The 13,970-nt window shown below is 42.9% G+C and overlaps 1 protein-coding gene across 1 annotated transcript in view; it reads left to right on the plus strand.

Annotated features, from left to right (window-relative positions):
• The window catches only part of gria2b (glutamate receptor, ionotropic, AMPA 2b), a 65,969-nt gene that overhangs the window by 9,046 nt on the left and 42,953 nt on the right, over window positions 1–13,970 (plus strand). Inside the window, exon 2 of the mRNA XM_084085864.1 lies at window positions 12,866–13,105. Within this exon, the coding sequence (XP_083941990.1) occupies window positions 12,866–13,105 (240 nt within the window). The remainder of the gene's footprint in view (window positions 1–12,865; window positions 13,106–13,970) is intronic.

The following is a 13,970-nucleotide window of genomic DNA, read 5'->3' on the forward strand; positions in this document are numbered from 1 at the left end:
CAGCTTGTTGTGTGTTGTATTACACTCTCAAACCGTGTCTGTTCCAACATGATCCCATTACAAGCCAAGACTCTTATTATCCCGAATCCCAGCAGAATAACGAGATGACTGTGCCAGCAGGCAGCAGTTTGGCAGTGTGTGTTGCTGATGTATACAGTAGTCTCAAACATCTCCTATTGTTGTCATTCAGCTCTTATGGCTTCTTAACTGAACACAACCACTTGGTCTGTCACACTGAACCCTGAATTAGTGGGGGGGGGGGGGGGCTGCATTGGTGTCCTTGAGGGGTTTCCATGGGGTTCCCGATAATTCATAGTTAGGACACTTATGGATCTATAACTCCTGGGTCCACAGTGTGCAAATGTCAGAGTTAAATTAACACTGTTGATTATAGGGTAAAATGGTGAGCTTTTAGGTCAGGTATATTCACCAAGCCGTCATACACAACAAAGCATAAATCAGGCTACAGTGTCGGGAGGTCCAGCCTGAGACACATCAGAGACAAATGAGACAAATCCGAATTTGAGATTTCAAACCCCAGAGAAATGTGGTTCATATCTGATTAGCTGCTTGTTTGTTTGTTTTTTTGCTGTTCAGACTTGGTAAAACCAAACTGATTCGAATCTGGGTTGGCCAAAAATCAGATTTGGGATGCCAGTTTGAACATAGCATGGGTTTGGGAGGGAACCCATGTAAACATTGGGAGAACATGCAAGGAAGGACCTACACAGTATAGTTGCGTTTGAACCCCAAGACCTTTATTTCATTTTGTCCAGGGAATGCTAGAGTATAGGTTTGCGCCCCCTCTTCCACTGATTCAGAGCACCTGCCGCCCACCTACCAAACAACCAAACAAAGCAGGAGCCTGTAAGTGAGGATCTGTTGTGTACCATATGGATGTATTGTTCCTGCATAGTCCCACCTTCATCTCCAGCATATAAACTACATTCATCTACTGCCAACAGCTGAGTGTCTGGTTGCTATGGCAGCCAGTGTCTCAGACTGTGGATTAGAGTGTTATTTGTGTTGGTCTTTCTCTTCCATCATCATTAGAACAGAGAGTCTGCTTTGGTATTTCAGCTAAAGGTCAGTCAGTGGATGTACTGTACAGTTGGTCTTATTAAACAAAGGCAAACAAAATGCTAGCAGAACCATTCTGTGATGTATGTGGATCAGATGGATTTGGAGAGGCAGTATGGCTGCTGTAACTAGATGCACACACACAGCCCCAGGAATTTTATATTCGATGTCACACAACAGGTCATGTAAGCAGTTTGTTGTTAAAATATTATACATTTTGTAATATTATAATATTATACAGGCCGTCAATGACATTCACTCCATGCCAAGCTGTTAGTATTGCGGTATTTTTCCTGTTTCTAGATTTATGCACTTAAGCCCTATAAACGTGTATGTCAAATAATGAAAATAGCTGATCTACAAGCTACAAGCTGAATGTTTGACTATTTTTGCCGTATGCCACATAAGTTTGCTGAATGCACCTATCATGACATGCCCAGAATAGGGATGCAAGAGTTTGGAAAATGTCTATTTGACAAAAAGTTGGTTGTGTAACTGACTCTCAGTTCTTGAGATCCCACATGCTCCACTGCATTGAGAGAGAGCGAATATAGATATGGGACCGTACAGGTGCAGTGGTGGAAGAAGTACTCTGATTACAGTTTAGGCATTTAGCAGACGCTCTTAAATGTAATACTCAAGTAAAGTAAAAGTACCTCAAATTTGTACTAAACTCTAGTACTTGAGTATTTGAGTAAATGTACTTCACCGAGACCGTCCATAGAAACCCTCCCAGCTATTCCTGCACAGCCTGCCAGAGATCTGTCGCCCAGGCAACAGCACTTGGTGGCACGCTGCAAAATATGTCCGTCTAAATAAGTGATTAGCTCAAGTCATTTTGGTTTGTGAATTGAGTTTCAAGTGACAGAAGTGACTGATAAAAACTGTCTGATGCTGTTTTCAGGATATCGTGCTTGTTGTAAGAACGCTGTTCTGTACATTGGAAACAAGAGAAACTCAATCCACCGGCCGATTGTTGATTTGCTTAAAGATAGAAACTAGGTATTTATTATTACTATATAGATCCACCATTGTCCAGAAACTCCAGACAGTGACACACACGGACACTGAAATAAATTGTATGTCTTTAATGTATATGTGTAATATATGTGAATCATATCTTAAAGCTTAGGCAATATTGTTATTGTTTATAACCACCATGCCAGTAAAGCATGTTGAATTGAATTTAAATGGACACAATGGATTCAATATGAAATGACTTCTTCCATCAGCATGTGAGCCTGTAGTCAGACCACACAACAAACTCAACCTATCTTCATTTCCTTTCTGTCAGTCAGCATAGGGGTGTGACTTCACTGTGAATGTGTGATGTAATGAAGACAGACAGTAGCACCGCTGTTGGCCAGATGGGTTCTGTGTTTTGTATAGTGTCTCCAGGGCAGATTTATGTTGTTCATGAATAGTACAACACTCAGATATATAGAACAGTGGTTCCCAAACCTTGGAAGGGTTTGAAGGGTTTTGACAATAATTACATGCCCAGAGTAGGGAATAAACTGAATTTAAATCAAACATTTTATATATATTTTTTTTACAATCCCATCATTTTCCTCTCCTTTCCAATTGCCCCCCAGGTGGCCCCTCTGGGGGACTGTGCCCCCCTCACTTTGAAAACCTGTGGGTTAGAATGATGTTCTGATCACTGCCATGTCTAAGCCTGATTTATAGGGCTACTTTGGTGAATGACGCCGTTGAAATGACCGATCTACGACTCACAGAGTATCACATCGAAATGAAGCATTAGTCTTTTAGTCAAGTTAGTGTGTGCTGTTCTTGTGTGAACAACACACAACACACAGAGATGGAGACAGACACACAGGAAAAAGCATGGGTAAAATTGAGGTCTTGAGCAATTTATATTATTTGAATGCTGAGAGGAATTATATTGGAACAATTTGTTTTTATTGACATTATTTATTGATGCATTATTGATCATTTTGTGGACTGGGTTGTTAAGTAATAGTTTATTCTCTGTGGGTGTTTTCTCCTGTTTTGTCTCTTGAGCTCACTGAAATAAGATCTTTGCAGCTCAGGTTTGAGGTGGCTGCAAAATTAATCATAAAGTTTCACCGCCTGGGGTAGGTACAAGACCGGTACAAGACTTTTATTCATTTTTAATCAGGAGAGGCTTTGGATAGGAGATATAAAACCGCCATTGTCCCCAGGGAAATTCCGCTTGCATGGCCTGTACAAAAATAAACAACACAGAGACAGAACTGCTGGTCATGTCATGAACCCTAGCATCCGTGCTCTGAGCATATCATAATAGGTGAACATTTGGCAAAAACAGGTGAATATTCTGCAACAAATAGGTGCACATTTGGCTTATTATTTGGGGTAAAATCATCCAAACAAGATTTATTTACTTTTCACACTGTTACATCTGGTTTAAATCAGACATCTGGCACATAAGGCACTGTTCTAGTTATTATTGCATTTTATAAGCATGAGTCTGAGCTGTAACTAGATCAGTGACAGATGCAGTCAGATGTTTTCAGTGTGCCGTTGGGGAATGGATGGTGAATTTTGGACTCTTTACCAACCAGTGACAGATCAGTTTTGCATAAAGCCTCCAAACATCCTGCGGACATTCTGCAGTGAGAAGGCAGTGAGTGCTGGAGGGGGCCGAGTGCTGTGATATCTAACATGACTGGCTGATACTGGACATTACGACAGTGACTGTGTGTGTGTGTGCGTGCGTGTGTGTGCGTGCCGTGCGAGCGTGCTTGCATGTCTCATGCTTCTCTTTGAAGTGACGAAGCTTCATCAGCCTCCCTGAGAAAAAACATTACTGGTACAATTAAAGTGTGTCATTGAAAATCCTTTGTAAGCAATGAAATAAGACCAGTTTCACAGTCTAATAAAAGTGAACTCTATTAACATGAGTTCTCTGGCGTTTCATCACAGTGGTGCGAACCAGAGCAGTTAATTGGGACAAGCTAAATGTACTTGGCAAGGGTGTACCCTCTCCCTCTGCCTAGGGAGGTTTGAGACAGCAGAGATACATTTAACAGACCCTGTTAATTACAATGTGATGAGGGCTTCCGTGTCATTATTTTAAGGAGTGTGCTTGCAGTCCATTCTAGACCATTGGGGCCGGCTGTGACTCAGGCCGTTTGGGAGCTGGAATGTTCCCGGGTTTGCTCTTCTTGGCTTTGTGTCGGTGTGTGTCCTTAAGACACTGAACCCTGAACTGCTCCTGATGAGGATGACATAGTTTGAATAGTTTGAGGAGGTGTGTGTGTGTGTGTGTGTGTGTGTGTGTGTGTGTGTGTGTGTGTGTGTGTGTGTGTGTGTGTGTGTGTGTGTGTGTGTGTGTGTGTGTGTGTGTGTGTGTGTGTGTGTGTGTGTGTGTGTGTGTGTGTGTGTGTGTGTGAATTGATCGTCATAACCTTCTAAATCATAACAGTTTTCTGAAAAAATTATGTTGATATAATTATCAGTGGTCAAACTTTTTCATACTTGTCAAGGACCCCCAAAATGATCCCATCTCAAAATATTCAGTTCCAGGGACCCCCAGAAGCAAAGATTTGAGTTACAAATGTTCACTTTAAAAAATATATACTCAAAGATTTGCACACATTTTCACGATTTAAAAAAAAATAGCAGATCTGCGATTTTTGAATAGCCAAAGAAATCTTAAAATGCCACAGATGCTTTCCTTGTAGCTGAGGTTACAATAAAAACTACAAGGATGAATGTAACACACATTGTAAATCACTTTGGATAAAAGTCACAATAGAAATGCAGACCATTTGCCATTTAGACCTCACTGTCCTTTCTGCAGTCAGGTACAATAAACATACGACCATGTACCTGTCACAATGCATCATTTTTAGCCTCGCTAGCAGCAGGTCTCTGAGAATGGCTCTGTTGGTGTGTCTGTCCATCCGTCCAATGCTTTAATCCCAGACAAACAGGTGTCCTACGTGACACCATATGGTCTAAATTTCTTAATGGAAGAGCAGGGAGACCTCCTGCAGTTTTTATTGTATTAACCCATTCAATCCGGGAACGCATCTACTGTACAAATGTCTTCTAAATCCTAACAGGTTTCTGAAAAAAAAATTGTTGCTATATCAGTGGTGCTCAAACATTCTCATGTCAAATTATATGTGCTCGGCCACGGCCGCCGACCCCCATCTTAAAATAACTAGTTCCAGGGACCCCCTCAGAAGCAAAGATTTGAGTTACAAATGTTCGCTTTAAAAAAATATATATTATTCAAAGATTTGCACAAATATAATATAATCAAAAATAGCAGATCTACAAACTCGGCACTCGGTATGAGCTTGTATATCTGCTATTTTTGAATAGCAAAAGTATACAATAATGGCTCTGGATTAAGAGCGCCTGCTGAATGCCTAAATTGTAAATTGTAAAACTATTTTCAGATTATTCTTTTGTACTCAAATTACTTCTCTGAGGAAATTCGAGAGTAGCTGAATGTATCCAAAATAAACATGCTTATCGGAACAATAACCATCACAGTGGGAGTGGGAACACCCTCTTCATCTGTTTACAGCTTATTATGCTGGACAGATGATGAGCTTTAATGTTTATGGATTGTCAACACTCTCATTTTACCGTCAATATTACAGATGAGAGCAAATTACTAGAGAGGTCCTGAACTCAAACAACACATACAACCAACCCTAGGCTAAAATGACTTCTTGTTTGTACACAAGATAATCTAATGGGCAGATTGCAATATGAGCCCTACTGATTTTGTTTTGTCAACACTCTCATTACTGTCAATATCGCAGATGAGAGCAAAACAACTCAACAGATGTATGGAGAGTTCCTGATCTCAACCAACACACACATAACACACATGCACACGCACAAGCACGCACACATATGCACGTGCACAGAACACACAACATTTTTAAGTTGTGCATTTATATACTGCCTTTATCCAAAGTGCTTTACAATGTGCATTCCACTCACTCACTCACACGCACACCAAGGGTGGAGTGTCTCAAGTAAATCCCCCAACTCTGAATTATGTTTATCTTCTCTGAACATTCGCCAGATTAAGGGGAACTTTGCTGTGTTTTTCAAACTAACATAAAGTTGGTGAGTAGAAACTAGATTTAATAGAGAGCTTATGGACCCAGCAGTGAGAAATAATAAGATTTGTCTCTGCGTTTTGCTCAGGCTTCCTAATTAGACTGTCGTCGTCTCATCAGCAGGAAAAACAAAATTGATTTACGCTGACACTTTTCTGCTTCCATAGCCTGTGTTCTAAGGGGATTTCGGAAAGCAAATAGTTTGTAGTTTCATTGGAAACCAGTCAGCTGTGACAGAGTTGAATGGTTTCCCCAAGTGTCCCACATTTTGTAAGAGTTGCAGCTTGTGGCTGTCTTTTCTGGTTTAATTAAAGATGTTGCATCCGCATTGACACAGGTTTTTTCAACCTATAGCTTTAAGTATTTATAGCGCAGCTAGCAACACTGCCAGTGCCTGAATAAGCATGTAATATGTTGAAATTCTAAATTGCCAACATGTTTTTCATTGGCTTAAGCTGCTAAGTAGTCCTTGGGACTTCCTCTCTGTAAACTGGAGCTGGTCGAGTTTTAATCCTCAGCCAGACCAGCTAAATATGTGGAAATATGTCAGCAGCAAAGTCTTAACTGACCTGACAATGGACATTTCCTCTAAAGACAGTGTTAGAGAGAGAGAGAGAGAGAGAGAGAGAGAGAGAGAGAGAGAGAGAGAGAGAGAGAGAGAGAGAGAGAGAGAGAGAGAGAGAGAGAGAGAGAGAGAGACTCATAAAGAGCACACTAAACAAATTTGTATCTCTGTGTCTGTAGTGGGGTATAGGCTTCGGCTTCCCTGATTGGCCAACGCAACCCATCGGCTTATGTTTGTGCCACTGCACCAATATAAGTGGTAGCGTGCACATTAGAATCCCATTCTTTTACAGGGCAATGCACCAAATATCTGTCTGTCTGTCTGTCTGCTGGTCCGTCTTTCTCCCATTAATACCTAATATGTGCGTCATGAACATGACCTCTGCAGTTTTTGACAACATCAGGGATACGCGTATCTCCATATTTAGTCGATTGGTCGAATAGTGGGTACCACACCGAGTACTCTGAAAATGTAGGACCATGTCAATGCCTTCAAATTTGTGATTCAACGTTGGATAAAAATATAGCTTTTCGCCTGACACCCCCAGTGCCTGGTGGCTAGTCCCGCAGGTGACTAGTCCTGCAGCAATGTGTAAGGATTTGCATAATTGTTGACTGATTTTTTTGAATGCAGACACATCCAAAAAGTTTCACATTTAGTCTTACCTCTGCAGAAATAATCTCCTTATCATGGGCCCTAGACATTCTGGCAGTGGCTCCATCTCTCTGCAAATAGAAGAACACTGAAGTTGTTGAAGCAAAACAAAAAAGAAGAATTGCATAAGATCCACACAAACTAAATTAGTTTTTACTTTTGAGAGCAATATGTACAATATCTTGTACATATTGCTTCCGAACACCTTGGATAATGATTTCTCATCTCGCCATCTCGCCCGCCTTATTAATTGCGTCAATATTGGCGTTTTTTGGTAATAACTCCACCACTAGCTATAGTTTTCACTTATTTTTAGCGGTGCCAACCGCTCTACACTTGACTTTGTCCGTATGTCCGTCCGTCCGTATCAGCACGGGATGATGAGCACGGGATTTTACACAGCTATAACTCCAGTTTGCAGCATGCCACCAAGTCCAAATATGGTATGTGGACTTAGACCACCAATAGGGACGAGCATGAATTGCTGAAGTTATCACAGCGGGGTCCAGGGACCCCCCGCGTATGTTCTGTCCGTCTGCCCGTTTAGGGCACGGGATTTAAAACAGCTATAACTCCAGGTTGAAGCCTGCCACCAAGTCCTAATTTGGTATGTGGACTTACACCACCAATAGGGACGAGCATGAATTGCTGAAGTTATCAAAGCGGGGTCCAGGGCCCCCCCGCGTATGTTATGTCCGTCCGCCCGTTTAGGGCACGGGATTTAAAACAGCTATAACTCCAGTTTGCAGCATGCCACCAAGTCCAAATATGGTATGTGGACTTAGACCACCAATAGGGACGAGCATGAATTGCTGAAGTTATCACAGCGGGGTCCAGGGACCCCCCGCGTATGTTCTGTCCGTCTGCCCGTTTAGGGCACGGGATTTAAAACAGCTATAACTCCAGGTTGAAGCCTGCCACCAAGTCCTAATTTGGTATGTGGACTTACACCACCAATAGGGACGAGCATGAATTGCTGAAGTTATCAAAGCGGGGTCCAGGGCCCCCCCGCGTATGTTATGTCCGTCCGCCCGTTTAGGGCACGGGATTTAAAACAGCTATAACTCCAGTTTGCAGCATGCCACCAAGTCCAAATTTGGTATGTGGACTTAGACCACCAATAGGGACCAGCATGAATTGCTGAAGCCCCGCCCCCTCTGTCTTCCCATTGGCTGGCCTTTAAACAGCCATAACTCACGTTCGCAGCATGCTACGGAGTACAAATTTTGTGCATGGACTAAAACCACCAATAGGGACAAACTGTAATTACTTAAGCCCCGCCCCCTCTGTCTGCCCATTGGCTGGGCTTTAAACAGCCATTATTCCAGTTTGCAGCATGCTACCAAGTACAAATTTGGTAAGTGGACTCAGACCACCAATAGGGACGAACTGAAATGAGTTACGCCCCGCCCCAAAGGCACCGCTTCCTTCACACAGGGTGTGATTTTTTAGTTACATAAATGTATTATCTTCTTTTGAACAATCAACTGTTGACAAGACATGTCCGAATTGTGTTAATCGAACGGCTTGAGACCTAAGTGAAAGTCAACATTCATTCAAACCAGGCATTTTTATGCAGATTTCATTAGCAGTGTTGATGGAATATCCCTCTGGCCGCTTCTGTCCATTTAATAAACAATTAGATGCTGCACAGGTGAAACGAACTGATGTAACTTTTTCAATTAAACAAAAGTTATTTTTGATATAATCTTTTTTCACAATAACCATTCCACATAAATTTATTTTTTATCAACTTCTCTAAACTTCTGTCCCTGACAAAATGATGCATATCATTTCTGACAATGTTGATGTTGCTTTCCAAAATGTCCTTGAGCTAGGATCCAAACACCTCATTCATTCGTAAGAATCGGAACATTATAAAAACTTTTTGATATGAAGCATAAAAAAGTGATTTGCAAGCCTCCTTTTCTTAGACACAGATATACTTCCCGGATATTCTTACTGGAATAATGATGGTAGACTAGCATAGTGAATATCAATCTAATCAATCTATGAATTCATTTGTATTATTGCTCAGTAAATCACACATATGTAACTCAGTCAGACCCAGTGCAGATGTTATTATTATTATTTTATCTTATTCCGTACCTATCATATGTTTCACACTTACTGCTGTTGCTGCTACAACATCCTAATTTCCGTATGGGAATCCAAAAAAGATTTGTCCTATCTCATGTCTTACATTATATGCAAGGAAATCCTTTTGCAATTGTAATACTTTTCAGAAGGAACACTGCAAGCTGTTGGAGACCCCAGTTAGTGTGACTTAAAAATGAGATTTGATGACTCAGGCTTGTTCGTCTGTGGCAACATCAATGGTCACCGTCATCAGCTAAAAGGATTAGCAACCGGGCCACAAACAGATGAAGTGATTAGACGCCTGTGAGCGGTGCACCTCAGATGTCCGTGATGAATGTTTAATTGTCAAGTCAATGGATCAGTAAAGATTTCGGAAGCATATGAAGGCCAGCCTTTGTAGGAGTGCTGTGCTCAGATCTAATAATTAGTCGTCTTCAACCGTGCAACTTTTCTACTTCTGATTAACACAGCATGTTGTTTAATTAGTTTAGTTTATTTCTTTATTTTTTTATTGGCGGTAGCGTCAGGTTTGTGACCATAGAAGGTCACTTGTTTGAGTCCCTCGCAGTGGTTAGAAAATGTAAAAGTGCCCATCAGTTGAAGGAGAAACCATGTGGTTGTACTGGGCAGCTACCAGTCCAGTAGCCAGTAGAATGTGGTTGTATTGGGCAGCTACCAGTAACCAACAGTAGAATGGGGTTGTACCGGGTAGCTAACAGTGACGAACAGTAGAATGCAGTTGTACCGGGCAGCTCCCAAGAGACACTGTACTACAGGTTTAAGCTCACACATGCTCAGCAAGCCTTCACTGGTTAAATAAAGACAAGAAAACGGATTACAAAGACCACTGCAGTCACTTTTCATTGTGCCAGACTGCCAGTGCATCAAAGACGGCCACCACAGCTAATCAACATGGCAAGATGCCTCCAGTGGTTTACGCAGAGTCAGCTAATATCTAATGTATGGACTCCAATCCCCCCTGTCAGCAAGTCATCCTAGTTTTACTGGGAAAGAGGAAATGAGTCATTGGATTAATTACACTGAAGGACACACATGTCCCAGTCAATAAGCCTGATTCACTTACGGTACATGATCAATATACGTTTACAAGGAACAGCCCACTCTGCTGACCCTGGGCCAGTATTCTAGCACCACCCTGCCGCACAATGCTTGCTTACAGTAGGCATTCAATATTCATGTCTGTACCTTTACTGTACTACCAACCTTTTGTCTGCCCCATACATTATGAATATCAAAGGCCAGTCATAGGAAATGGATGCATGGCGCTGGGAAAGGGTCATGAATCCTTAAACGAAAGGAAATGCTCCACAATCAGCATGGAGATCAACCAGATGAGGAGGGAATATAAAGACTTGTCCTGAACAAACAATCACAGAAATGGGGGGTTGCACTGACTCCGGAGGCAGAGCAGATGTCTGGGGAATCTGAAGATTCCCGGTTTGACCTCTGGCCCCTGGCTTTGTGTCAAAGTGTCCTTGAGCAAGACACCGATCCCCTAACTGCGTCCAATGAGGAGCGTGCATGGTTTCCTCCGCCGTCGGTGTGTCAATGTGTGTGTGTGTAAATGCGCTATAGAAATGCAGACGCATGCAACAATGATAACCGCTAGTTGCAGACATAATGGTGATCTAGATAGGAATCTAGATCACTGATACATAGACTCCAGTGGAGATGTGTAGTGATGTGTATCTACAGTATGGCCATCTAGATCTATTAAATTAAATTCAATTATATTAAAGTGCCAAATCACAACAAGTTGTCTCAAGACACTTTACATGTAGAGCAGAGACCCGACATTGTCCCACCCTGAGCAAGCAATTTTGCGACAGTGGCAACAAAAAACTCCCCCTTGACTGGAAGAAACGTCAGGCAGACCCAGGCTCTAGGGTGGGCGGCCATCTGCCTCGACCGTGTCGGGGGGGGGGGGGGGGGGGGGAAGAGAGAGAGACAGAGAGAGACAGAGGGAGAGACAGAGAGGGAGATACAAGTAGTAGCAATAACAATAATAGTAAATATAATAGTGTAAGATATTGTCTATAGACATACTCCATGAAGGGCACAACCGCACCTCCCCACCCACCCCTGCGCCCCCAACCGTGAAAGAGTCCCCTTGACCTTACACATTGAGCAGAAGTCATCTCGGCTATAGCATGAGCGATAGGAGAATGGGTGTTGCAGATACTCAGGGACAGGGACTATGCATTTATTTTGGTGGGTAGTTAACTCTTGTGGGACCTTTACACAGCTCATCCTCACCCTCCTTCACGGTTTTGAACCGTCTTCTAACAGCAGCTCATAAAAGTTTAACCTGGTGGTCAGGTCAAGCGATATGTTCTATTGTTGATGACAAGCGCTCCCCTGACACTGCTTAGGGAGAGAGCTACAGCGTATCCCATTCATTTATCAACCGGAGGAGCAACTGAGCTGTCCTTGGGAAAACCAGTTTACAACAACAGTGAGGCCCTAAAGGCCCAAAGTACTGTTGTTCTAATCAGAAGGATTTTCAACCTACGATGCCAGGGGAAAGCAATTAACTACAGTAGCTTGTAGAAAGGAGGAGCAGTAGCCGTTTCGGTCCCCAGGACGCCTGGCTGACAGGGACCCTCAAACAGTTTATAGATTTCTTTTAATTTATTTTTTTATGGTGACATGGGATAACAAAGCTAAGCCCTGTCCTTGTAGATAAAAGTAAAAATGTCATCCACCTTTCCTAGTCCTATAATATGTGATTGGCTGCATTTTTGTCCCTCCAGTCTTTCAAAAGAGTTATAAACATGCATCAGGTAACAAAACATTTGCATTGCGTTTTTGCTAATAAATCATTTTGGAAGTGTATGAAGGCCGGCCTTGTAGGAGTGCTCAGTACTCAGATCTAATAATTAGATTAGATAAATCATTTTTTCCCCTCTATATAGTATCTACGGTCGTCTCTGGCCGTCTGCTTCAAATAACGTATTGACATTGTCAACCTGTCAGTGTCCTAGGTCAAAATGTGTCAATAGACAAGTAGAGAGACCACCTCCAAGTACATTATGTTACTGCTGATACTTATACTATGCCAAAATTATGTTTTATTCATTCAAATAAGACTGTACTATTAAGTATTAAGTACATTAAGTACCATCATGGTAATAAGATGGTCACCGGTTGATCTCCCGGCCCACAACTGTGTAAGTGTCCCTGAGCAAGACACTTAAGCCCCTACAGATACCCACCGGGTGCTTATCATGACCATCTGAGGAGCCATCAGCTGGGTGAAGCTGAAACTGAATTTACCCCATTAATCACCGATTAACAAAGGTCTCCCCTTCTAACAAGGCTTTCTTTCTCTCTCTCTCTCTCTTTCTCTCAGTCTGTTCACAATTCTCCAGGGGAGTCTATGCCATCTTTGGATTCTATGACAAGAAGTCTGTCAACACCATCACGTCTTTCTGTGGGACGCTGCACGTTTCCTTCATAACGCCCAGCTTCCCTCTGGATGGAAACCAACAGTTCATCATCCAGATGAGACCAGACATCAAGGGCCCACTCCTCAGCCTCATCGAGTACTACCACTGGGACAAGTTTGCTTACCTGTACGACAGTGATCGAGGTAAGACATATGCATGCATACACACACAGACACACAAACGGTCGTGCGCGCCACCCACACTTTGCTTGCTTATGGCTGTCCATCGTTTTCGATGATGATGTTGCTCCAAGAATGGGTTATTGAGGGGGGTTACGTTTGTGCCATTGCATGTGACTGTACAGGCCAATGTGTGACCCGCATTGTTTGCCACATGTGGGGCAAATTAAGTCCACACATGAGGGGAGGGGGGGGCTGCAGCATGCTGGGGGGGTTGTTGTACACGTTGCTGTTTTCTCCTGTCTGCTCCTGGAGGTCTGCGATGCCCTCGTCGTGACTTATTGATCAGCGTTGCTGCTTCATGTCTGTGGGTGTGTGTCCTTCAACCAAACAGAGAGGTGACGTAGCGGAGAGTCTCTGTGCAGATGATGGCACTGCTGCTCTCTGTTCTCACCAACACCTAAAGGGACACCATCATGATTGTCAACATTAACTCTATCCTATATTAAAATTGCCTAGAGGGCGGGAGGGCGGCGGCGGACTTCACAAACGTAACATGCAGACTTGCCAGGCGCACTGTTCGTTTGATCCGCACCAAACTTGGCCCAAACACTGTTCAGGGATCAGGTGTCTGCCATGACAACAGTCACACCAGCGGCCATGTGTGGCTCCCAGGGGCCACATCAGGATCCCCTGGGGGCCACAGGCGCAGTGTTGCGCCAATACACACCATCTTGGTGCTGGCAGCGTGACTTGTTGCAAGGTGTTGTCAGGTTGTAGATTGGCTATTTTTGGCGAAGAGATTTGGTATAGAGGGAAGAAAACAAAGGGTGCCATGGATAGACCCCTGGGGGACACCGGGCATGCAGTATATAGGGTTTCTTCGTGT

This window comes from Gymnoscopelus microlampas (assembly GCF_963454915.1).
Source record: "Gymnoscopelus microlampas genome assembly, chromosome: 18".
Lineage (NCBI taxonomy): Eukaryota > Metazoa > Chordata > Actinopteri > Myctophiformes > Myctophidae > Gymnoscopelus > Gymnoscopelus microlampas.